General features: G+C 60.9%; 1 protein-coding gene across 3 annotated transcripts in view; it reads right to left on the bottom strand.

Annotated features, from left to right (window-relative positions):
- The window catches only part of CAMK2B (calcium/calmodulin dependent protein kinase II beta), a 47,580-nt gene extending 24,641 nt beyond the window's left edge, over positions 1–22,939 (bottom strand). The window contains exons 1-5 of one of the 3 annotated variants that reach the window (XM_081101835.1): positions 22,650–22,939; positions 11,281–11,375; positions 4,157–4,216; positions 3,309–3,363; positions 1,369–1,434 (exon numbers count right to left, since the gene is read on the bottom strand). In XM_081101835.1, the coding sequence (XP_080957961.1) occupies positions 1,369–1,434; positions 3,309–3,363; positions 4,157–4,216; positions 11,281–11,375; positions 22,650–22,714 (341 nt within the window). In that variant the 5' untranslated portion in view covers positions 22,715–22,939. Of the gene's footprint in view, positions 1–1,368; positions 1,435–3,308; positions 3,364–4,156; positions 4,217–11,280; positions 11,376–11,738; positions 13,406–21,986; positions 22,231–22,649 lie in introns of those variants that run through there. The other 2 variants (XM_081101837.1, XM_081101836.1) reach the window with 2 other exon arrangements.
- Between the last annotated feature and the right edge of the window lie 2,164 nt (positions 22,940–25,103).

Here is a 25,103-nt window from a genome sequence, read left to right as displayed (position 1 = left end):
GTGGTGCCCAGTGGTGGGCACTGAGGATCCAGGAGCTGGGCTAGAGGGTCCAGGGCGGGAAATGACAGTGAGGGCAGCAGCTGTTCCCAGCAGCCAGGGGCACCCTCCTTCTCCAGTGAATTCAGTCCAGATGGCCCTGGCCCCTCTCCTGGCCTGGCCTGCACCTGTGCCTCCCGGCAGGCAGGTGGGCACCCACCCTGGGCATGCCTGCTGGAGCCTGGCAGAGCGGGAGGCGGAGGCTGTGCCCCTTCTCTTTCCTACTAAGTAGGAGATGAAGTGCCTTCCTCCTCCCAGGCTGCCTGCGGACGGAGCTCCTCCTCGAGGAGCCTCGGAAGTCGCCAGCGCGGCCCCGCGCCCCCTCCCCCGCCGGGCGCCACCAGGACCCACTCACACCTTCTCACGGGCACACAGGCCCCACAACAGGCAAGGTGGCCTGTGGGTGCAGAAGCAAGTCACAGAAAGCTACTTGAAAAAAATAATCTGCATTTTCCTTGATTAGAAAAGTAATGCATATTCATTAAAGTTTTAAAATAGACAAAGAAGATTAAAAATGGAAAAGCATCCGTGATTCCACTCCCTAGAGGGGGCCACGGTCAGCCTTTCTTCCTTTTTAAATGCACGTCTCCTTGGCCAGGAGGGCAAGGTGGGGAGTGACCGCCCTCAGCTGAGAACCCGTCAGGAGTGACCCCCCTTCTCAGGTCAGGGTGGCATCTGGCCCACAGGGGACACAGCAGCCCCCCCACCCCGTGGCCTACCCTGCAGGACGTGCCCTGCACCCCCAGCAGCCACACTGCAGAGGGCACCTCTGGGGCCACAGTCCCGCGTCCCCTGTGAGGCTGACCCGCCTGGAGGTCTGCGCTCTCCACCCCCACGCGGGGACCTGGCTTCCTGCCCGCACCCCACAGGGGCTCCAGGGAGGACGTCTGGGGGCCGGGGGCCCTCTGGCCTGAAGGGTGGCCCCGGAGGATGTTGGGGAAAGGAATCCAGGTCTGTCTTTGGGACAGGCATTTGGAATCTGCACGAGGAGGGCAGCCGGGGCGTGGGGGGCGGCTGGGGGCCATGGGCTGACATCCAAAGGGGATGGGAGGGCGCCCACCTGCTTGCTCTCCACCTGCCAGCCACCAGCCACCCCGAGGACGGCACCCTTCCCACCGGGAGCCAGCAGGCCTGGTGGTCCGCACGCAGTCACCCTCCATGCTGGTCAAGGACGGGGCGCGGCCCTGTCCCCCGACCTGCTCAGAGGGCCCAGTGGGCTCAGCCAGGGTGGGCAGCCTGGCATCTCTGCCCCCTGACTGTCTGCCTGGCCCACATCAGGGGCAGCGGGGCCAGAGGGGCAGGCGTGGGGCAGGGTGAGGGCTCCTCACCCACCTGGCGTCGGCCTCGCTGTAGTACTCTCTGGCCACAATGTCCTCAAACAGCTCTCCGCCGGTGACCCTGCGGGAAAGCACACAGGAGTCATGGCCTCGGACACCCGTGCAGTGCCCTCCATGGCAGCTCCCCTCCCCCTCCTGTTCCCCTCCCCCTCCTCCCCCTCCTCCCCCTCCCCCCCTCCGCCCACCTCCCCCACCTTCCACCTCCTCCACCTCCTCCACCTCCCACCTCCCACCTCCCACCTCCTCCCCCTCCCCCCCTCCGCCCCCCTCCCCCTCCTCCCCCCCTCCCCCCTCCGCCCACCTCCCCCACCTCCCACCTCCTCCACCTCCCACCTCCTCCCCCTCCCCCTCCCCCCCTCCCCCCCTCCGCCCACCTCCCCCACCTCCTCCACCTTCCACCTCCCACCTCCCACCTCCCCCACCTCCCCCACTGGCACCTCTGCCCCATCGCCTGACAGCTCACTGACGGGCATTTCACATTTTGCCCTCCCCCGACCCGTGATAGGGGCACTCAAGCTCAGAAAGCTGAGGTTAGTGACTGGCCCAGAGTGGGCAGCACAGGCGTCTGACCCCGGTCTGCAGCAGTGCTGGGGCCTCGAGACCGATTCCCGGCCTGAAGAGATCGGTTTTCCTCCTCCCCCCACAGGGCCAGAGGGGTGGCCCCCTCAGAGCGGGGGTCTGGCCTCCCTGTGGGCGAGGTCTCTAGGGGCTCAAGGTCCCACTGCCTGGAGGGCCTTGGGGAACTGGAGGGGGTCCTGGCCCTTCCAGGGTCCCCTGGGCTGGGACACGTGGGTGTGGACAGAGAGGGCAGAAAGCAGGTCCTGCGGGCACACACACACGTGCACACGGGTGCACATACTTACACAGCAGACGCGTTTACACGGACAAGCACACACACTCCATTCCCTCCCAATCTGCTCCTGAGTGACACAGGCCCGCCTCAGCCACCGCGTCCCTGGGCAGGGCACCTCCAGCTCCTGGCCTGGCATTGCCTGCGGGGGTGAGCCTGCCGCCTCTGAAGGACCATGGACAGCGCTCAGGGGACAGCCTCGCAGCAGCTCTGGCCACCTGACTGGTGACCGAAGTGGTGTCTTGTGGGACGGGTCCTGAGAGGAAGCCACACCCGCAGGGACAGTCCGAGCCTCTCCCGAGGGCTCCGAGGGCCTCCGAGCCCCTGGCCCGAGGCAGTTGTCCTTTAGGGGAGAGGGTGTCCTCCATGCAAGCAGCCCAGTCACCACGGCAACAGCACCCAGTGGGGCTTTCCTGGCCCCTGGCAGCCTGGAGGCCCCAGGGCTGCCTGAAGCCTATGGCCCTGCCCGCCCCATGTCTCCAGGGCACTGACTCACAGAAGCTAAATATAGCGCCGATCAGGGGGCTGTCGGGGAGCAGGGGGTGAGATCACCACTTCTAAATCCAGCAGAAGCCAGAGGCGGCCGGGCCAGGTGCCTTCCCACTCAGCCCCCACACGCACACAAGCACACACATGCACACCCCCTGCAAATCAGTTCACACATGCACCCAGGTCCACACACATGCAGACACACCCTCACAAATCTCTCACACACACACACACGCTCATGCGATCACTCACACCTATGCTGACACCCACACGTGCACACTCACCAACACATACAAGTGCACACATGGAACCAGAGCCACACACATGCGTTCTCACACTCACATGCACATGCCAGCAGGAGCCTCACCCGAGTGGTGAGGACATCGAGAGAAGGGGATGGGAGGCCTGTTCCTCTGCCCCTTCTGAGGGTTGTCTGGAGGAGGAGGCCCAGAGCAGTGACCCCAGCCATGGGACCAGGCAGCCCAGTGCTAAGCAACAGGGAGGCGAGGGGGGCAAGGAGGCAAGGCCAGGGAGCTGGGACTGCCCTCCAGGCCTGGGAAGCCGGGTCCCACCCAGGCCCGATGCTGAGCACTTACAGGTCGAAGACCAGGTAGTGGAACCCCTCCTCCGAGATGCTGTCGTGCAGACGCACTGCGGGGAGAGGAGACCATGAGGCTGGCAGCCGGAGCTGCCTGTGTGAGGGGAGAGCCCTCCAGGCCTGGGCTTCCACCAGGCGGGGTGGGGGGAGGGGGCGCAGACCGGAGGGAAACCATGACCCTGATGGCGGGGGCCCCGGTTCATGGGGTGTCTGGGTATCCCAACGGGACTCACATACCAGGCCCCAGAAAGGAGCCCGTGGGGGCGAAGGGCAGGCAGGGGGCGGGGGGGCGGCAGGCCAAGACCCACACCTATTTCCAGGGTCAGCACGGTCTGGGGACCAAGCAGCCCCAAAGATCCCAACCACAGACCCGCTCTGGGGTGCCGGAGAGAGGGACCTACCGCAGCTGCACCCCGAGACCAAGGCCTGGCTCTGGAGGCTGCATGTGTCCCCGCGGTCCCCCCTCCCCAGTTCTGGGTCCGGGGCTGCTAGACGCAGGGCTCTGCAGAACCAGGCCTTGGACCCCAGGCCGGGCTGTGCCTGCCGTGGGCTTTGGTTTCCAACCTTCTTTCTTTGTAACCAGCCACCTTGTGGCTTTTCTGAAGCCGCGGGACATCCAGGCCCTGCCTGCTTCCTGCGAATCCTGACTGGGAGCTACTGAGGGCGGGCATGGTCTCCAGGGTGTGTCCAGCCTCGATCTCCCCAAGGGGCTGTCTGACCCCAAGATCCCCTGATGAGGAGGAGAGGGGGAGAGGGGGCTTTGATGCAGAAGAGAGGCGGCCTCTGGGGCCTGGGGGACAGGCCGCCTGCTGCGGGAGGGAGGGGCCCCCCGCCCACGGTGCTCACCGATGTTGGAGTGCTTCAGAAGGCGGCAGATTCGAGCCTCTCTCTCCAGCTTCTGGTGATCTGGGGGCAGAAAGCGACATGGTGTCACCTCCTGTCCCGGCAGCCGGTCACTTCCCAGGCCTGTGGCCACACAGACCACCTGTGCTGGACCAGCCGCTGTCTCCGGGGGTGGCTGCCTGTGACACGGGCCTCGGGCAGGCCTCTGGGAAGAAGGCGCAGGACCTGACCTCCACCCCACACACCCCTCAGCCAGGGGCTGCACCCGGTGGTGTGACTACGCCACGTGGGCAGGAGGCCTCAAGGTCACGGCCCTGCCCTGCACCCACACCCCGATGCAGGACCCCCATTCCAGAGGCCACCCCAGGACCCAGCCACTTACCAGCCAGAAATGAAATACTTCACACAAACAGGTGTCAGGAGGATTTTAAAAGCTGGCGGAGATTGTAAAAGCAAAAACGGGGAAAAACACATGTGCACTGACCAGAAAGCAGAGAAAAGCGTGGCTGCCTCTCACAACAGCCCATCCCAACGCCGAGCATCACCCCAACGCAAGGCTGAGCGAGAAAAGCCACCGGCAGAGAAAAGGCCAGACTGTGCTTTGCACACATATGTGCACACACTCACACAAGCACACATGCCACTGGGCACACACACGCCACTGTGCACATGTGTGCAGCTAACAGGCTGGAGGATCAGGGCACACGTACATACTTGCAAACACACATGTGCCTTTCGCCAGCGGAAGCGCCTGCAGACAGGAAGGAGGGGACACCTGAGGCATCCAGCTGGCTCCCCCTCCTCCCAGGACGGTCACTCAGTCTCCGGAAATGCTATGGCTCCTGTGCCTCCCCTGCTGCCATCTGTCCCTGGCACTGGGAGGGCCCCTCACCTCCACACCCACGCTCTGGTGGCAGCCAAGGTGTCCTCAGACACTGGGCGCAGCCAGCACCCCCACCAGACAGACAGACAGACAGACGGCAATGCAGCCCCCCAACACCTGTGGGGTCCAGAGGTGCAGGGTGCTGGGCTTACAGGGCACTTTTTCCTTCCATCGTGTTTTTTAAACTTAGCATTCTGAGCATTTTTCACATAGAGAAAAGCTGCAAGATCAGCACGGAGTTCTCAGGGACAGCACACTCTCCTTACACACACACACACACACACACACATCCGTGTGCCTATACGTTCTCAGCCTTTCCAGCTGTGCGTTTCGTAGGAACACGGACAATCTCGGGGCAGTTACCCCACATAGTAGCCCCACGCTGAGATGACACTCGAATCCGGCCGACAGTCCACATCCCAATTTGCCACCTGCCTCAACAGTGTCCCAGGGTGACAGCTGAGACACCCACTGTGTGTGGAGGGGGCGGAGCTGGGCCGAGGTCAGGGAGAGCCTAGAAGGTAGGGGTGGTTCTCTTTGGAACAACTGCTTGGTTTCCGTCATAAATAAAAACCAGGAGATAAATGCATATGGGAGCCCGTCTTTGGGAAGCAAATGGCTGAGGACTGTGTCCTATTACTGAAATCTGTTGCGAGGGTGGAGCCCCACCCAGGAGGTCTCCACCTGCTCCTGCGAGTTTGGGACGTAACTTATTTGTGTGGGGCCGAGAAGGCGCACCTGGCTGCCCCACGCAGGCACCCTGCCCACCCCATCATGGCAGTCGCTGGCCCTCATGGCCCAAGCGCAGAGGCCCCCGGCCAGAGAGTTGGGGGGGGGGTGCACGGTCAGGACTCCATCACCACACCTGCCTACAATGCATCACCATGGTAACAGCACTTCACGCGGGTGACAGGATTGTGAGTGATTTTATTTATTCTGTACAGGTTCCCCAGCTTTGACAATGATCTGGTGTTACTTTCATAATTAGGTAAAATGTTGTTTTTAAAAAACAGTTTGAGCCTCACCCTAGCTGGTGTTCTCAGTGGTGAGAGCATCGGCACTTACTTGGGTTGTAGGTTCCATCTGGCCAGGAACGCAGGAAAGCAACCAACAGATGTGTCTCTCTCACATTGATGTTTTATTCTCTCTCTCTTTCTCTTTTACTCCCTCCCTCCCCTCCACTCTTTCTAAAAATCAATGGAAAGAAATCAGAAACATCCATCAGAAAGAATGTATGCACCCCTATGCTCATAGCAGCACAATTTACCACAGCTAAGATCTGGAAACAGCCCAAGTGCCCGTCAGCAGATGAGTGGATAAAGAAGCTGTGGTCCATCTACACCAGGGAATACTACGCAGCAGCAAAAAAGAACTCACCATTTGCAACAGCATGGAGGGACCTGAAGAGCATGATGCTGAGTGAAATAAGCCAGTCAGAGAAAGACAAGTGCCACATGATCACACTCATATGTGGAATCTAATGAACAACATAAACTGATGAACATAATAGGTCCGGAGACACAGAAGCACGGAACAGACTGGAATCTCAGAGGGAGGAGGTGGGAATAGATGCAGCACCTGGACACAGACAAGGTGGTGAGGGCCTGGGGGGGACGGGACGGGACAGAAAGAGTCAGTGGGGAAGCAGGCACGTGTAGTGCTTTCTCTTTTTTGGTCTATATTCCTATTGATTTCACAGAGGAAGGGAGAGGGAGAGAGAAACATCAATAATGAGAATCATTGAGAACCAAGATGGCGGCATAGGTAAACACGGGAAATTGCTGCCTCCCACAACAACTTCAAAAATACAACTAAAAGACAAAACGGACATCATCCAGAACCACAGGAAGGCTGGCTGAGTGGAAATTCTACAACTAGAAGGAAAGAGAAAAGCACACTGAGACCCAGAGGAGCTGCGGAAGTGCAGAGGTACGGAGGCTCACGCGGAAGGGCTGGCAACTGAGGATGCGGCTGTCTCTTTGAATCGGGAGGGAGTCACAAGCTCCCGACTGCTCTGAACTCCAGTTCCGGGAAGTCTCTGGGGACCCAGACTCATACGGGAGAAACTGGACTGTCTGGCAGTGGACAGAACTCGGAACTCGAGGGCGGCTTTCCCTCAGAGGTGCTTGCAGCAATTACCCGGACACTGAGACGCGGGGCCCCTTAGGGCAGGTCTGAGGATCAGCCATAGCTGTTTGCTCTGCCCTGTTGATTCCCTGAGACCCCGCCCCACCCAAGCTGCGCGCTGAGGCTTTTGCATTTGAATGCCTTGGCCCTTTGCAATCTGAAAATTACCTAACAAACTGCAGCTGGGCAAGACAGACCCAGAACTTCCAAGAGAAGGCCCAAGGCCCCACAGCAGCTTGCATTACCCCAAACAAGGAAGGGGAATCTGCAGATATCTTCGTAGCTCCTGCTGGGTAGCCTCAGGCAGAGGCTAAATTAGCACCTCCTTAGAGATCCGAGAGCCAGTGTCCCCAGTGGTCAGAGTGGGACCATCCAGATTACAACTCCTCAGATCCATAAGGGACACACCCAGCGGGCAGACTCAGTGAGCACCAAATCCCCACTGAAGCAAGTCTTGCCCTGGAGGGGTGTCTCCAGCACAGAAGTTCTCCCACTGCAGACACAGCTGATTCTCACTGCCAATTGGCCTGGAGGTCAATTCCTCCCAGTGATACCTACAACAATTAAGGCTTAACTACAACAAGACTGTGCACAAAGCCCACAAGGGGGTGCACCAAGAGTGTCCACCTCAGGTAATTGGGGAGGCTGAGCCACTGGGCCCTAGAGGACACCTAGCACAGAAAACCACTCTACCAACACAGGGAAGCACAAAAAATGCGGAGACAAAGAAACAGGTCACAAATGACAGAAATGGAGGAAAGCAAACGACTGGATATAGAGTTCAAAACCACGTTTATAAGGTTTTTCAAGAATTTTATGGAAACCGCCGATAAATTTAGTGAGACCCTGGAGGATATGAAAAAAGACCAACTAGAAATTAAGCATACACTGACTGAAATAAAGAATAATATACAGAGATCCAACAGCAGACAAGAGGATCGCAAGAATCAAGTCAAAGATTTGAAATACGAGGAAGAAAAAAATACCCAACCAGAAATGCAAAAAGCAAAAAGAATCCAAAAATATGAAGATAGTGTAAGGAGCCTCTGGGACAACTTCAAGCGTACCAACATCCGAATTATGGGGGTGCCAGAAGAAGAGAGAGAGCAAGATATTGAAAACCTATTTGAAGAAATAATGACAGAAAACTTCCCCTACCTGGTGAAAGAAATAGACTTACAAGTCCAGGAAGCGCAGAGAACCCCAAACAAAAGGAATCCAAAGAGGACCACACCAAGACACATCATAATTAAAATGCCAAGAGCAAAAGACAAAGAGAGAATCTTAAAAGCAGCAAGAGAAAGACAGTCAGTTACCTACAAGGGAGTACCCATACGACTGTCAGCTGATCTCTCAACAGAAACTTTGCAGGCCAGAAGGGAGTGGCAAGAAATATTCAAAGTGATGAATACCAAGAACCTACAACCAAGATTACTTTATCCAGCAAAGCTATCATTCAGAATTGAAGGTCAGATAAAGAGCTTCACAGATAAGGAAAAGCTAAAGGAGTTCATCACCACCAAACCAGTATTATATGAAATGCTGAATGGTATTCTTTAAGAAGAGGAAGAAGAAAAAGTTAAAGATAAAAATTATGAACAGCAAATACATATCAACAAGTGAATCTAAAAATCAAGTGAATAAAAAATCTGATGAACAGAGTAAACTGGTGAATATAATAGAACCAGGGGCATGGAAAGGGAGTGGACTGGCTATTCTTGGGGGGGGAAAGGGGTGTGGGGGATGCGGGAAGAGACTGGACAAAAATCGTGCACCTAAGGATGAGGACAGTGGGAGGGGTAAGGGCAGAGGGTGGGGCGGGAACTGGGAGGAGGGGAGTTATGGGGGGAAAAAAGAGGAACAAATGTAATAATCTGAACAATAAAGATTTGATTAAAAAATATAATAATGAGAATCATGGATCGGCTGCCTCCTACACGCCCCCTGCTGAGGATCCAGCCCACAACCGGGGCCTGGGCCCTTGACCAGGAATCGAAACCTGACCCCCTGGTTCATAGGTCAACACTCAACCACTGAGCCACGCAGGCCAGGCCATATGTAATACTTTCAACAATATAGATTTTTTTAAAATAAATAAAAATCAATGGGAAAAATATCCCCAGGTGAGGATTAGCCAAGAAATAAACGGAATGAAGGAAGCTGCTGAGGGAGCTGGGAGAGGACCTGTGGCCGAGCAGCCGGCTCGTCAGGTAGAGGAAACTGAGGCAGAGGAAGGGCTCGGGTCCTCAAGGCCACCCCCTCCAAGGTGCCGCCTTCATGCCCCGTGACAGCCCCCGTCCTGGCCCCATCCTCCCAGGACCCCACCTCACCCCTGGCTCCCACAGGCTCCCTGCTGTGGGGTGGGGGAAGCCAGGACAGGTGGACAGAGGGACCCGGCTGGTGGCTGGCCCCTCCCCCGCTGTGGCCCCGCCCCCTGCAGAGGGCACCTGCCCTGCATCCTGTTCTGGCTGCTTCCCTGCTGGGACCGGGCCCTTGGGACTTAGGAAGGGGGCAGGGATGAGAGAGACGGGGGTGCCCCGTGAGAAATGGAGGGGGGGAGGGGAGGGGAGTAGCGGGGAGTGGAGGGGAGAGGGCGCCTCAGCTGCCCCTGCAATGCAGCGCAGCCTCTGTTCACCCATTCGGGGATTCGAGGCCCCTCTCGTCTCCCGAGTGGGGTCGCTTCTCGCCATGGGTCGTGAGGCGGAAGTTTCACCCCGTTACGCCCTCTGCGGGGTGCCCCCCAGTCCTGGGGAGGGGATGGCATGAGCCTGGATGTGAGAGGAGGCACAGAGGTGAGCCCAGAACTCCTCACTGTGGCCTATCCCTCACCTGGGAGGTCAGCCCCCTGTGACGTCAGCCCCCTGTGAGGTCAGCCCCCCTGTGAGGTCAGCCCCCTGGGAGGTCAGCCCCGTGGGAGGTCAGCCCCCCTGTGAAGTCAGCCCCCTGTGAGGTCAGCCCCCTGTGAGGTCAGCCCCCCTGTGACATCAGCCCCCTGGGAGGTCAGCCCCCTGTGAGGTCAGCCCCCTGTGACATCAGCCCCCTGGGAGGTCAGCCCCCCTGTGAAGTCAGCCCCCTGGGAGGTCAGCCCCCTGGGAGGTCAGCCCCCTGTGAGGTCAGCCCCCTGGGAGGTCAGCCCCCTGTGAGGTCAGCCCCCTGTGACATCAGCCCCCTGGGAGGTCAGCCCCCCTGTGAGGTCAGCCCCCCTGTGACATCAGCCCCCTGGGAGGTCAGCCCCCTGTGAGGTCAGCCCCCTGTGAGGTCAGCCCCCTGGGAGGTCAGCCCCCTGTGAGGTCAGCCCCGTGGGAGGTCAGCCCCCTGTGAGGTCAGCCCCCTGTGACATCAGCCCCCTGTGAGGTCAGCCCCCCTGATGACCCAGCCCTCCCTCCCGGGGTGGAGTCCAGAGCCTGTGCACCCAGCTCTGTTAGGCTGCGGCTCCTGGAGCTCTGCTTCTGGGGACCAGGGATCCTTGGCTCTGAATCTTGGGGGCGTAGGGGTCACTGAGAAGCCATGGCAGACACAGTGGGGCTCAAGGTTGGGCACGATCGATGCCCAGGGTCTCGCTTACCCCACTGGCCAAGGGTCACGTCTGGGCCCTCACAGCCGCGCAGGGGCCCAGAGGATTGCTGGGGGCCTGGGAGCAAGGGAGGGGGCCTCAGGCAGCACTCACGCCCGCCCTGCACGATCTCCTCTGAAGTAGAGACCAGCCCATCCCGCGGTCACCTCCGGGGAAACCGAGGCCCAAGTGGCTCAGGAACACGGCCAGGGCCACACTCCACCCTGCAGGCCACTGCGCCTTCCCCAGGACAGGCAGGCGGCCGTGTGCGAAGACCGGGGGGGCTGGGAAGGATCCCCAGCTCACACGGCCTCAGCATCGCCCGGCACCCCAGTCCTCCGGCCCCCAGTTCACGGCAGATGGCATCACCTGGCCCACAGACGCCTGGCCACCACGCCTCTGCCCCTCCAGCTCCAGGGAGGCCCCCAAACCCCTGAGAAGGTGTGATCCCCGTTCCGAGGGTGGGGTCCCCATCCTCCTGCCCTGTCCAGGTCCTACAGTGGCCAGGACCCCACTCACACCCTCTGTGCCCCTGCGCCCAGCCCTCTGCACATGCCCACCTACCTCTGGCTGACAGCTTCTTGGTGTTGATGATCTTGGCTGCATACTCATGGCCGGTGCAGAGCTTGACGCAGCGTCGGACCACAGAGAAAGCCCCCCTGGGAGTCAAAAGGGGACAGAGACAGAGAGAGCGAGAGCTGGTTAGTCTCCCTGGGACGCCCAGCACCCCAGCGAGGCTGGCAGTGGGCAGGGATCTGTGAAGGACAGGTTCCCACAGCTCCTGACTCTCCTCTGGCCCTTCCCTGGCAGCGCAGCCACCCCCACCCCAGGTCCTCATGGGTCAGCAGGACACAGGGTGCCCTGGCGGACTCTAAGCCTGCATCCCCCACTGCTCTGCCAAGTCCTCGAGGCCCAGCAAGGCCCAGGGGGACCCAGGGGGACCCAGTGAGACCCAGGAGGACCTAGGGGGACCCAGCGAGTGTTCCCATGGATGGAGGTCAGTGTGGCCACACAGGACTCACCAAGGGCTGTGGAGAAGCACCAGGTCAGCAGGCTGCAAAGCTGGAGGAGCAGCCCCCCACCTCCATGACCCCCCACCTCCACTGCCCTCACCCCCGCTCCCCTTTCCCACAGCAGAGGCTGCAAGTCCCACATCACAGGCCTATAGGTCAGTGCTTCTGAGGGAGCAGCAGGAGGGGGAGCCCCTGACGGTCCAGAGAAGGAAAGTGGGGTACGGCTGCTCCCAGGAAACTGGCAGCCTGGGGCCATCAGAAGGTCCTCCCTGGAGGAGGGAATGTCATGGGAGGGTCTGAGTCCAGGCAGGAGGCTGCTGGGGCCCGGGGCGCGGGGAGGGGGGAGCGGGGCTCTGTTCTCCCCTCCCAAACCCGCAGCCCAGGCCTCACAGGCACAGCCCCCCCAACCCACACAGCTGACACCCACACACGCCCAAGCCAGGGCTCAGCGATGGAAAGCCGCGTCTTAAACAGGGAACACGTTTTCGCTACAATCCTTTTTGAGACAAAACTTCGTTAAACTGTTTGATTCCCTTCCTGGAAAAAATAGATATTACAGTAAATCCAATTGACGGTTTCCTAACGACCAGGCCGCTACGGGCGATGGCGGTTCTCAGAGCTGTAACAGGCCCCCAACCCCCCGGGCCACGCTGCCAGCACCCCCATGTCCCTGCCCCTCAGGGACTGCCTGGACGGTGACAACCCCGTCCAGGCTCCACGCCTCGGAGACCCGGCAGGTGCGTGCCCCGACCCCGAAGCCAACGCGGCTGGGCTCACGCAGGCGCACGAGTGGCCGCGAGGAAGAACTGGGCCCACAGCGGCCTGCAGAGGCAGCTCTTCCCCGGCTGCCCCACCCGCACCGACCCGGGCCGGCAGTCCCCACAGCTCCCAGGGCGGGGGCAGCGCAGGGGGAGCCCACTGCCACACACGCCTCCAAACGCGGCCCAGGCCACCGTGTCTGTTAAAGTCCTAGAGGCTCGTTTCATTTCCGATCAATCGCTCTTCGTCGCCTTCAGCTTTATTCCCGAGGAACGCCAGCGTCACGAGGTCAGCCCTCCTGGGCCTCTCACCGGGAGCGTGAGCGTGAGCACGTGGCAGGTCTCAGAGGGACGGCACAGGGTTTCCACAGGACCACAGCATGGAGCCTGTGACCGCGAAACCCCCGTGGGCTCGGCTGCCTGTCGCTGTGCCGTCACAAAGGCAGGGCTGGACCCTATGAGGCCTTGCTGAGAGGCTGGCCACCAAGACAGGGCGAGCAGGCACCAGACCCCCCTCAGCCGGCGGGGGCAGGACTGTGTGGGGAGGGCTGGGTGGGGCTGGGGACGCGGGGCCGCGGGCAGGCCTGGGCTCCGCACACACTTCCTTTATCCGTTCACCACTGGATGCACATTTGGGACATTTTTCTTTTTAGATTTTTACTTGTTGTTTTTAAAGAGAAAGAAACATCGAAGTGTTGTCCCACTTCCTTACGCATTCATGGGCTATTCCTGCATGTACCTCGGGGGATCGAGCCGCAACCTCGCGATGTCGGAACAAAGCTCTAACCACCTGCCGAGGGCGAGGGCAGGTGTCCGCTCTGTGACTGTCCCGGGAACCGGCTGTGAGCGGTCCTGCGGGCGTTTCACATCTCGAGCTACGCCTGGGAGTGGGACGCCGAGGCACCGCCCACCGTCTGCACAGGAGCTGCGGCCGCCCTGTCCACTCCCCTCGCCGTCCCTGGGACCACACTGTGGCTGCCGTCGCGTTTCCCCGAGGACTTAGGATGGCGAGCGCCTCTTCGTAAGCTACTTGTCCACTCCGGTCATTTCTCTTCTTACCACCAGGCAGCGGGCTCGTAACTGTCCGCGATCAGGCCCAGGGCGCGTTTCCTCTCCTGGGGGTGTCCCGGGAGCTCGCAGGGCTCAGTGCTCAGTCCAATCTGCCAGCTTCTCTCTGGCGGCTTGTGTTTCTGGTGTCGTAGCTAAGAAACCACGGCCAAACGCAAGTGACTTAGGTTTTCCTCAGAGAATTTTACCGTTTCCGCTCCGACAATGACGCCTGTGACCCGTTTTCAGGTAGTTTTGTGTCCGGTAGGATGGGTTCCCACTTCATTCTCCGTGGATGCCCAGCCATCCACTTGTTGACTGGACTGTGATTCTGTCCTCATTCAACTCTCTTGTCATCCTTGTCAAAACTCAGCTGACCGTGGACGTTGGTCCCACGCTGCCCCCGGGGCCGTGTGTCTGTCCTGCCCCGCGCGGCCCACACGCACCTATGCCCGCAGCACCCACGCATCTGACCGCTGTGGCTGCACCGTCAGCTTTGGAATCAGGAAGTGTACGTCCTCGAGGACCTCTTGCTCCAGACCGTCCTGGCTCTGCCGGGTCCCTGCATCTCCACACGAACCGTAGAGTCAGCTTGTGAGCCCGGCAGCGCGGCTCAGTGGTAGAGCATCGACCTATGAACCAGAGCTCAGGGTTCGAGTCCCGGTCAGGGCACAGGCCCAGGTTGCGGGCTGGATCCCCAGTGGGGGGCGTGCAGGAGGCAGCCAATCCACAATTCTCTCTCATCATGGATGTTTCTCTCTCCTTCTCCTTCTCTCTGAAATCAATTAAAAAATACATTTTGAAAAGGAATCAGCTTGTGAATCTTTTTAAAAGGCAGCTGGAACCTCGACAGGCATCACCCTGGACTGCGGTGGGTGTGGAGGGGGTGCGGCTCCAAGTCTCCTGCCGCCCGAGCTCACGTCTTCGCACGGAGGCGAGTGGCCTTCCACCTCTTTCAGCAGCAGGTTGTGTCCAACGTTCACGCCCTGAGGGGTCTTTGTCGGCTCCTTCTCAGCACCTCCCTGTCCGAGGCACCACTGCGAATGGACTGTATGTCGGGGATGAGCCACACGTCCTCTCGGCGCCACTGTTCTGGCTCCGATGGGGCTCCTGAGCGGCCCCTCTGGCTCCGGGTCTCGGGAGGCAGCGGAAGAGGGTCCCTCTTATTTCTCGTCTGTCGAGTGTTTACTGAGGAAACAGTGTGAGGCCTCTGTTGGGAGGGTCCCGTAACTCCGGTGTTTATTCTGCTGGTACAGGGTGCACGTTGACTGGCCTCCACGTGCTACACCAGCCTCGACCGGGGTAAATGCCGCCCACTGACAGCGGGCAGCCCCTCCCGCGTGCTGGGACTTCGCCGACCAAGTCGCGTCCCTGTTCACCAGGGACGCACTCTCTCGTCTCCCGTCCTGTGATGTCTTTGTCTGGTTTGACTGTCAGGGTGACGCTGGCCTTACATGGGCTGAGAAAAACAACCTCCTCTTCTATTTCTTTTTAAATAAGTTTCTATTGATTTCTAACGCTGTTTCCCCAGTAAAAGCACTCAACAAACTAGAAATAGAGGGAACTTCCTGAGACCAGGAGCCGGGCAGGGCCGTCCGGGTCCTCAGGAGGCTGGAGCGGCCGCCGGGTGAGGTGCAGTGCAGGCGGGGGGCTGCCCGAGCTCGATGCCAGGAGGTCCGCAGCCCGGCGGAGTGGCAGCCGGGCCCAGGCATCCGTGTGGCCTGTCAGGGGCTCTCTGGGTGAAGGGCCGGCGCGGCCACTGGAGAAGGTGATCAGGGCCACACCTGGCTGCACGGTGGGGACGCTTCCCAGGCCGGGGCGATGGGCCCTCAGTATGGCCAGTGGGCAGCGTGGGCACGGACCTGCTGGGGCCTCTGCCCGGCCAGCCCACGTGGCCTCTTGCTGCCCGGCCCCAGCAGAGCTCACCTGACCGTCCGTGTTGGGGACTTTGCTGCCGATGGGAACCAGCACCTCCCGCCGCCCCCCAAGGCCCCACCTTCCATGGGGCGAGTGCCCAACACCCTGGGAAGAACCACAGCCCGCAAGGCCACTCGGTTGGGCACGACTGTGCGCCGGGCACGGCCCTGAGCCCTGGAATGCCGTGGGGGCTGGGGGACAGAGAGGCTCCTCGAGGGGCAGGCACATCAGGAGACGTGCGCTCCCGCCGGCCACCCCTCCCCTCCCCTCCCGTGCGGCGGCCTGCGTCATGTGGTGGGGGCGGCTCTCACTGGCTCCCACGAACAGCGAACAGCGTGGCTCATGCTTCCTCCATAAATGTTCTCAAGCCCGTGCCCGCGAGTGCCAATCTGTTCCAGAACCAACAGAGGCTCAGCACTGGCTTCACAACGAAGCGTAACTAAGCCGCGAGGAGAGGACTGCGCCCACGGGTCCACGGTGAGGCCCCGGGGCTGGCACCTGGCCGCCCCTCTGACACGGCGGCATGTTCTCCTTTTAAATCGACCCGCTCTCCGCATGAATAAAACATACATTTCCTGTACGATGCCAAGAGGATCATTTTTGGAAAACCTCGTCGCTACATAATGCATTTTTATGTCCCTACATTAACAAAGCGGCTCGCAGTGGTGAAAGATGCTTTAAAATAATCAGGTTCCATTTTTGTCAGAGTCAGAGAGAAAATTACATTTTTGAAAATATATTGGAAATCTCCAGAAAGGCCAATCTCTTGCCTCGGACCAGGCGGTCTCAGGGAGCGGACACTGGCCACCCCTCTGCTTGGTCCATCCTGTGAAGCATCTCGATTCAGGTGGCTCAGTGTGGACGCATAAGGAACCATCTCTGCTAGAAACTCGGTTAATCTTTTTATTTTATTGTCATTATTTTTTTGGTGCCACACCGGCCGGGCTCCATCTTTTGTTTAACCCCCCCCTCCCCCACCACCCACACACACACACACACACACACACACGTGCCTGCGTCTGAGAGCCGGCAGGTGCTGGGCTATAAGAAAGACTGACATAGAGCTGTCGTCACGGACAAGGACTGGGGGCCAACAAATCGAGAATCACACATATGGAGTTCCACCTGCGGTTTTAAAATCGTGGATGTGTGTGATGTGCATACGTAAGTGTGTCTGTACACACACAGGTATCACACCCCACACAGGTCCCTTTGCTGTCATTAACACACAGTCCAGGGTCCCTCTGGGAGCCAGGAAACGATGCGTGTACAAGTCACATTTATTGCACAGACGTGTGAATTGCTTTTTTTTTAATAAGATGAAATTGTCCTTGTAGTTTAATTAATAAAATAAAATTCCAAGCCTTGCATCTGCCAAATGGGGGCAGAGTGTTGGTTGCCATGGAGATGAGGAAAGGGAGCCAGGGGACAGCTTCGTGCTAGGGAGGCACAAGCACGGCCTGATGAGGAGCTGAGGGCCAGAGCGGACCACAAGCCGGCGAGCGTCAGCCAGTGGAGTAATAACATTTATAAACATCATTTTCTAAAAATATGTTTGTTTTTGCCCAGCCAGTGTGGCTCAGTGGTTGAGCGTGGGCCTATGAACCAGGAGGTCAGGGTTTGATTCCCGGTCAGGGCACAGGCCCAGGTTGTGGGCTCGATCCCTGTGTGGGGAGTGCAGGAGGCAGCCGATCCATGATTCTCTCTCATCATTGCTGTTTTTCTCTCTCCCTCTTCCTTTCTCTCTGAAATCAATCAGAATATAACTTAAAAATTAAATAAAATGCTTTGGTTTTTTATTAATCCTCATGAGGATATTTTCCCATTGCTTTTCAGAGAGTGAAAAGGGGGGAGAGGGAGAGAGAGAAATACCAATGTGAGAGACACATCAATTAGCTGCCTCCCACATGCACCCAACAGGGGGCGGGGAGTGAACCCGCAACCCAGTTACAAGCCCTTGATGGGGAATCGAACCTGAAACCCTTGGGTGTGCAGGCTGACGCTCCAACTACTGAACCACACAGGCCAGAGCTTAAATATGCTTTTTAATTGATTTTAGAGGGAGCTGAAGGGAGAGATGGAAGCATCATTGATGAGACATAATCATCGATCAGCTACTTCCTGCATGCCCCCTACTGGGGATCAAGCCCCAAACCCGGGAAGGTGCCCTGCCTGGGAACAGCACCAGAGACTGGGGCACCGGTGACGCTCAGCCAACACCGGCTGGTGTGGAGCCGCAGCATTAACAACAGAGACAAGGTAAGGTCACCAGCTCCTGAGAGAAGCAGGGCGCGGAGCCCAGAGCCCGGGCCTGCATGGAGCCCTGCCCCGCAGCCTGGGCCTGGACGGAGGCCGTGCCGCACTCACCTCTCCCGTACGGGGCCATGAAGGCAGGCCGAGCGCTGATGTAGCCACCACCGTGTAGCCGCTGGCGACCGTCACCAGAGCAGCGCGTGCAGGTAGCGAGCGCGAGCTATATTCTTAGCTCCCAGCAAAGTAGGTTATGGTATAAAAATACCGCTCGGTAGTAACGAAGCGAGCATCACCTTCATGTGCTCCTGCAGCAGCACCGCGTGCGAGCCGCCTGAACCCCTTCCCAGCAGGGCTTGGCCCCCTGGGCGTCCCTCCTCCGCGCAGAGGCAGGGCCCGGGGGTCACCGCTGAGGGCAGAGCCTGAAGCCCCCTTTGGGCGGCTGCCTGTGTGTCCCATGGTGCCAGGTGCTGGGGAAGACCGAATGGGGGTCTGGGTCGTGACCTCGCCAAGCAGCAGGGACTGAGCTGCGTGGCCGGTGGGGCAGGAGGAACGCGCAGGCAGAGGCCCTGAGGCAGGAGGGCTGCTGGGCGGGAGGAAGCGAACACCATGGCTCCTCCTCCACCCACACCCTGGGTCCCGGCTCCACTCACCCACACCCCCTGTGCCCTGAGTGTCAGAGCCGATTGCCCACCGAGCCCGCCAGGGGCTGCCTCAGCCAGGGCCACACCACAGGGTGGTCGAGGTCAGCTCTGGCCTGGACTGGAGGCTGGGCCTCCCTCAGCATCGTTCAATGGCAACTAATTAAATCAAACCCCAGGTTCAAGGTGACCTGCTCCTCAGAGGTGTCGGCGCGGGTCCACGCACCTGAGTTCTGCTCAGAACCTCCCGCGAGCTGCTTTCTTCTGGGCGAGCCCCCACATCTTAGAGGAGACAACCTCCAAAGCCGTAGGCTTGGGAACTTGGGCACAAGCACCTCTTCTGATTCAGTGAAGGACCCAGCACGTAAGACTCAGGAGGGGCTGGCAGGCGTGAGCCACGGGGGCACAGGCTGGCAGCGGCCCCAACACCAGGGGCACACCCTGAGGAGGCGCAGGCCTGTGCTCAGCAGACCGGCCGTGGGGTCAGCGAGGGGACAACCTCAAACCACCCAGATTGCCACCGGGGGCGGACAGCGTGCTCCTGCCACGGTCACTGCACAGGCAGCAGCCGGAGGTCACGAGGGGTCACCACGGGGGCCCTGGGGGCGCAGCTGAGTGCAAGCACAGGCTCCGGGTGTTTATGTAAACGCGGAGAGCACACACGGGAATCCTCCACGTCAGTGGTGGTCGCTGACATCCGTGTAAATCAACCAAAAGGGCCTGGAAGGGCCGACATCCTGAGCAGGAGGGACACAGGCGCACCTTTACCTGCAACGCCCACTGCTTGTGACAAAAAGAGTTCAGCCCGGCCGGGCGGCTCAGCCGCGGAGCGTCGGCCTAGGAACCAGGAGGTCACGGTCCGATTCCCGGTCAGGGCACAGGCCGGGTTGCAGGCTCGATCCCCAGTGTAGAGCAGGCAGGAGGCGGCCGACTCATGATTCTCTCATCATAGATGTTTCTATCTCTCTCTCCCTCTCCCTTCCTCTCTGAAATCAATCAAAATATTTTTTTTAAAGTACTTAAAGCCAAAATGATAAAAGAGTAAGTTTCCAATTCTGGTCGAAGAAATCCGTGTGTTTATTTATTGCTCCTGGGAGTTCTCTCCTCTGACCTGTGCTGGCCCAGCCCTCACCGCCGGCTCCCTGCCCGGCACGGGACCCCCGCTCGAGGTGGCTTTTAACCCGGGACCTGGGCCAAGTCAGGCTGCCTGAGAGAGGGCAGAGCCCCGAAAACAGCTCCTCAGACCCCACTGCCCAGGCCCCCGGGGACAATGCCAGCAGAGGCAGCAGTTGGGGGAACAGGCAGAGGAGGAGAGGGGGCAGGAGGGGAGAAGCTGGGGCCACATCAGGGGGCAGCTGTGGGCCAGGGGCCTGGCCCTTCCTGGGCACTCAGCATGACCGGACTGGTGCCAGGGGCTGCAGCTTTAAATAAACTTGGACGCGTCCACCTGGGCCAGGAAGCAACACCAACTGTGCCTCCAGCAGGCCCGGCGCTGACAACAGCCGGCCAACATGGCCACTGTGGACCCCGCCCGGGACTCCCTGCCCAGGATGCCCAGCAGAGCTGCGACAGGCCCCTCGGCAGCCCTCACTGGACCTAGCACCTAGGGAGCTCCAACAGATGGTGCTGGGCAGAGCCAAAGCCCTCCTGGCTCCTGGCCCCTCCACGGCGAGGTTTCCCACCCACTCAGGCCTGTTCCTGGGCTCAGCTGCCTGGCCGCTATCAGCTGCTCTTGTCCCTGCGGGCAGGGTGGGCACCCAGCATGCACTGCAGGGCCTGCCACCCCCTCTCATTCCCAAGGGAGCCCCAAGGGCCTCCTCCACTCCCCAGGGTGGGTAGGTGGCAGACAGCCCCGTAAGCAGCCATGGCTGGAGTCAGAGCCAGGGGCGGGGGCCTGCACAGCCGTGGACCCAGAGAGCTCAGAGAAGAGTGAGGAGCTCTGAACTCCAGGGGTGCACTGCGAGGGCAAGGATGGGGTGCCCCCGGTGCAAGCAGAGAAACAACACGATGAGCTCCGAATGGGCGACCTTCCTCCCACAGCCAACTTCTGCCCCCATCTGAGGATCCCCAACCCATGCCTTCCTTTAGGGCCGGGGACTCGGGGGCACAGGGGGGCTGACCTCTGCTCTGCTCTCCAGCGGCCGGGCTTCCCAACAGCCCCCACCTGAGGGAAGGGAGTCTGTGGGTCCCCAGGGCCTGGCCTTGCACCAACCAGGGGCTCCCTCAGCCACCCTCTCATCTCCAAGTCGGGTACACCCCCAGCACCTGCAGGGTGAGCTGGAGAATTCGCACACCCCACTCTTCTAGCTGGGCACCACAGTCACCAATGATTGGGATCCTGTGCCCCAGTCACCAATGATCACCATCCTGGGCCCCAATTACCAATGATCACCATCCTGGGCACCAGTCCCCAATGATCACCATCCTGGGCACCAGTCCCCAATGATCACCATCCTGGGCACCAGTCACCAATGATCACCATCCTGGGCACCAGTCACCAATGATCACCATCCTGCGCCCCAGTCCCCAATAATCACCATCCTGCGCCCCAGTCCCCAATGATCACCATCCTGCGCCCCAGTCCCCAATGATCACCATCCTGGGCACTAGTCATCAATGATCACCATCCTGCGCCCCAGTCCCCAATGATCACCATCCTGGGCACCAGTCACCAATGATCACCATCCTGGGCACCAGTCACCAATGATCACCATCCTGGGCACCAGTCCCCAATGATCACCATCCTGGGCACCAGTCACCAATGATCAGCATCCTGGGCACCAGTCACCAATGATCACCATCTGGGCACCAGTCCCCAATGATCACCATCCTGGGCACCAGTCACCAATGATCAGCATCCTGGGCACCAGTCACCAATGATCACCATCTGGGCACCAGTCACCAATGATCACCATCTGGGCATCAGTCACCAATGATCACCATCCTGGGCACCAGTCCCCAATGATCACCATCCTGGGCACCAGTCACCAATGATCACCATCTGGGCACCAGTCACCAATGATCACCATCTGGGCACCAGTCACCAATGATCACCATCCTGGGCAAAGGTCACCAATGATCACCATCCTGGGCACCAGTCACCAATGATCACCATCCTGGGCACCACAGTCACCAAGACCAGCACCGCTCACCATTGCAGGGATCACTACAGAGGTGTCTTCAGAAAGAAAATAAGGCCCGGCCGGTGTGGCTCAGTGGTTGAGCGTCTACCTATGAACCAGGAGGTCACGTTGGATTCCCGGTCAGGGCACATGCCCAGGTTGTGGGCTCCTAGCGCTGCAGGAGGTAAGCCGATCCACGATTCTCTCTCATCATTGATCTCTCTCTCTCTCCTCTCCCTTCCTCTCTGAAATCAATGAAAGTATTATTTTTTTAAAGAAATAAAGAAAATAAGGATCCAACCCTGGGTGTGTAAGAGGAATCCTCCAGCAGCTGCGAGGGGTGGAGGAGGAAGGGGCTCAGCCTGAGCAACCTCCCTGACTCACTGAGCGGGAGGCCCAGGCCTCAGGACCCTCCGGGGCTCCGGGTCAGCGCCCCCCCGCCCCCCAGGGCAGGCCCAGGAGCCCGCTGTCCGCTGAGTCCCACCAGCACCGCGAATCCCTCCCAACTCCGGCCCCATCTACCTGTGACTCTGAAGGACCGGCCAGGCTCCCCGCAGGCTCAGCCTAGGGGCTGACGGACCGCCCTGACCCCGCCCCCGCTCCCCCGCTCCCCTTTCCAGAGGAGTCCGGGGGAAACCCTGGGACCCAGGTCGCCCGCGGACACCGCGGCCAGGCTGTTCCCACGCTGCCCGCTGCCCGACACGCAAGGAGCCCCTCCCGCTCGGAGGGAGCCACGCGGAGGAGCCGGCGCCGCACAGGTCCTGCCGCCCCCGCACCCGCTGCCGGCGCGGTGGGGGCGGGGACCGCGAGACCCACACGGGATGGGACGCCCCTCGCCGGGGCGCCCCTGCCCCGCTCCCAGCCCCGCGGCCACGCCACCAGCCCCTTCCCTCCGACCTCCTGCCACCAAATGCGTCACGTCTGCCCGCGCTCCGAGGACACCTGCTGCCACCCCCGCTGTGCCCGGAGCCGTGCTCCCAGCCGGGCGGTTGCGCGGGGCAGGGCCACGCAGGGCCGCGCGCTGAGGTCCGGCCGGGCCGGGGCCGGGGGCCGGGGGGCCGGCTGCGCGCTTGGCCCGGGCGGGGGAGCCAGCGGGTCGGGGGCGCGCGGGGCTGCAGGCGCCCAGGCCGGCGAGGGTCGGGTCTCCCGCCTGAGCCCGCCCGCCCGCCCGCGCGCGGCTCTTACTTGCCAATGTCCTCGTAGAGCTGGTACTCGTCGGTGAAGCGGGTGCAGGGCACCGTGGTGGCCATGGCGGCGGCGGCGGCGGCCTCCGTGCGCTCCGCTGCTCTCGGCGGGCGACGGCGACTCCGGCTCCCGCTCGCGGGCACGGCGGCGACAGGGCGCGGGCGCGGCGACACCTCGGCTCGGCGCCGGGCGGGGGCCGAGCTGGGCTGCGAGAGCTGCGCGCTCCGAGCTCCCAGGAACGCGCCGCACACCTACGCGCAGCCGGGAAGCGGGAGCCGCCGCTCCGCCCCGCCCGCCGCCCCCCGCGCGAGGCTCGCACCCGAGCCCGCGCCCTGCACTCGCGCCCGCGCCCTCACCTGCACCCGCTCCCTACTCATGGCCCTGCACTCGGCCCGCGCCCCGCACACGCGCGCACGTGCCTCACTCCTCACACGCCTGGGGCTCAAGGCCTCGCACACGGGCTCCGGGCTGGTGACCCCCCTGCGCGCGCGCGCACACATTCACTGGGACTATACACGAACCAGCCCCCCTTTCCCCTGAAGGCCCACTTGCCCTGGGAGCACGTGGGCGGCCAGGGCGCCTGCATCAGCCGCCCCAGGAGAATGCCATCCAACCCCCCACACTGCACACCAGCCCCTCGGTCCGGAGCTGCTCTGAGGCCTCCCAGACCAGGTCCCACCGGGGACACGGGGTGGGGGTGGGAGCGATGAAAGGGCGTAGGCCGCCCTCCTCTAGGCTCCCCGCCCCTCTCCCTCCTCCCAGCACTGGTGTCTGCACTGGGGGTCCCAGAAAGGGATGCTGGGGGGGGGGGGAGGGGCTGCAGTGAGGTGGAGAGTCAGGGGAACAGGGGATGCTCCCTGCAGGACTCAGGCTCCCGAGAGCTCACAGCCCCCTGCCTGGGGACACACTCCCCTCTCCCAGGCCTAGTCCACCTGCCTGGCCCCTGCTCTAGCCTCATTCAACAGGGTCCATCTTGAAAATAGCCCTGGAGGGGGGGGGGGGCGGCAGGAAAAGGCCAGGCAGAGAGGCTGGCTGACCCCGTTTTTCCACGGAAGAGCCTCCCCAGGGCCCGCCCAGGCTGCCATCTGGAACAGGGACTTCGGATCCAGCGAGAGGCCCACTGGGCTCTGGCGCCCCCACACGCAAGGGGCTGGGGCCAGGGCAGGCTCAGTCCTGGGCAGGCCCCGAGGAAGGAAGTTTCCAGCAGAAGGCTCCCGATTTGGGTTGCCCAGCGGCCCCGATGTGAGCCCTGGCGGCACCACAGGCTTCCAGCTGTGGGTTCCAGGCCTGTGCGCTCAGCACTCACCTTGGCAGCCAGTACAAGGCCGGCCCTTGGCCACAATAATTCTTCCTGGGTCAAAGTTCACATGGAAGGGGCTCTGGGGTGGGGGCAGCCAGGGCTCCCCCCAAGATGCCTTTGGCACATGGCTATCCCACAGATTAGCAGACCAGGGGGGCCAGTCTGGGTCCTGGGTGGTTCTGCAGAACCAACTTAGACCCAGGAGACAGCTAGAAGCAGAGGACACTGGGTAATGGTAAGTCCTGGGGAGGGGGGGAGACATGAAGGGCCTGTGGGGGCCTGGCCTTGCTCTCAGCAGCAAGGTGGGAGGGGAGACCACCTCCACACCTGGCAGAGCCGCTGGCCTGTCCTGGCAGGCGACACCCACCTCTCCCGTGAGACCCACACAAGCCGGCCAGGCTGGCTCTGGGGATGTGCTCAGACCCCCAGGAGCCTTCCCCCACACGCAGGCCCCGCAGAGGAGGCGGCAATCCCACACATAGAGCGCAATTAGCAAACAAACAAACAACACGGCACCCCTGGACTCACCAAGCTCTTAGGCCACAAGCCCTCAGGCACTGCCAAGGCCACACAGACTCCGACCGGCACCAGCCATGCCAGGCCTGCACGTATTCTCCACGTCTTACCTCATTTCCCCTTCTGACAGCCCGAGGCAGGTACTCCGTTACCCCCACCTTACCAGGTGGACAGCAGAAACAGAAAGGTGAGGCCACTGCACAGTCACACAGCCCAGCACGGCCTGGGCCTGACACCCCACTGCTCCAGAGACCCGCTCGTCTTTTACTTTCACACACACACACACACACACACACACACACACACTTGCACACTCAGTCACACACACATTCACACTCACATGTGCATGGCTTCCATGGCCCCAGGTGAGGACGCAGCAGCATTCTGGGGTTTGCTTTGAGGTTCCTTCCCCTGGATGGGGAGGCTACCCAGGACTAAGGTCACACAAGAAGTCAGGGTCACTAAGGGGTGGAGCTTGAGGCCCTCCTTCTATTGTTAGTACCTGGGGTTCCCCGGGCAGCCCCTCCCCAGGCTGAAACATTAAAGGTGTGTTGCAGGCAGGAAGGTGGGGTGATCAGGGCACCTCCAGGGGGAATGGTGGTTACCAAGACTCAGAGTGCCCCTGCCTCCACAGCCCC

This window comes from Myotis nattereri (genome assembly GCF_964212035.1).
Source record: "Myotis nattereri genome assembly, chromosome: 11".
NCBI classification, from domain to species: Eukaryota; Metazoa; Chordata; class Mammalia; order Chiroptera; family Vespertilionidae; genus Myotis; species Myotis nattereri.
The sequence above is the reverse complement of the archived record's forward strand: the minus strand, read 5'-3'. Positions and strand labels throughout refer to the sequence as shown.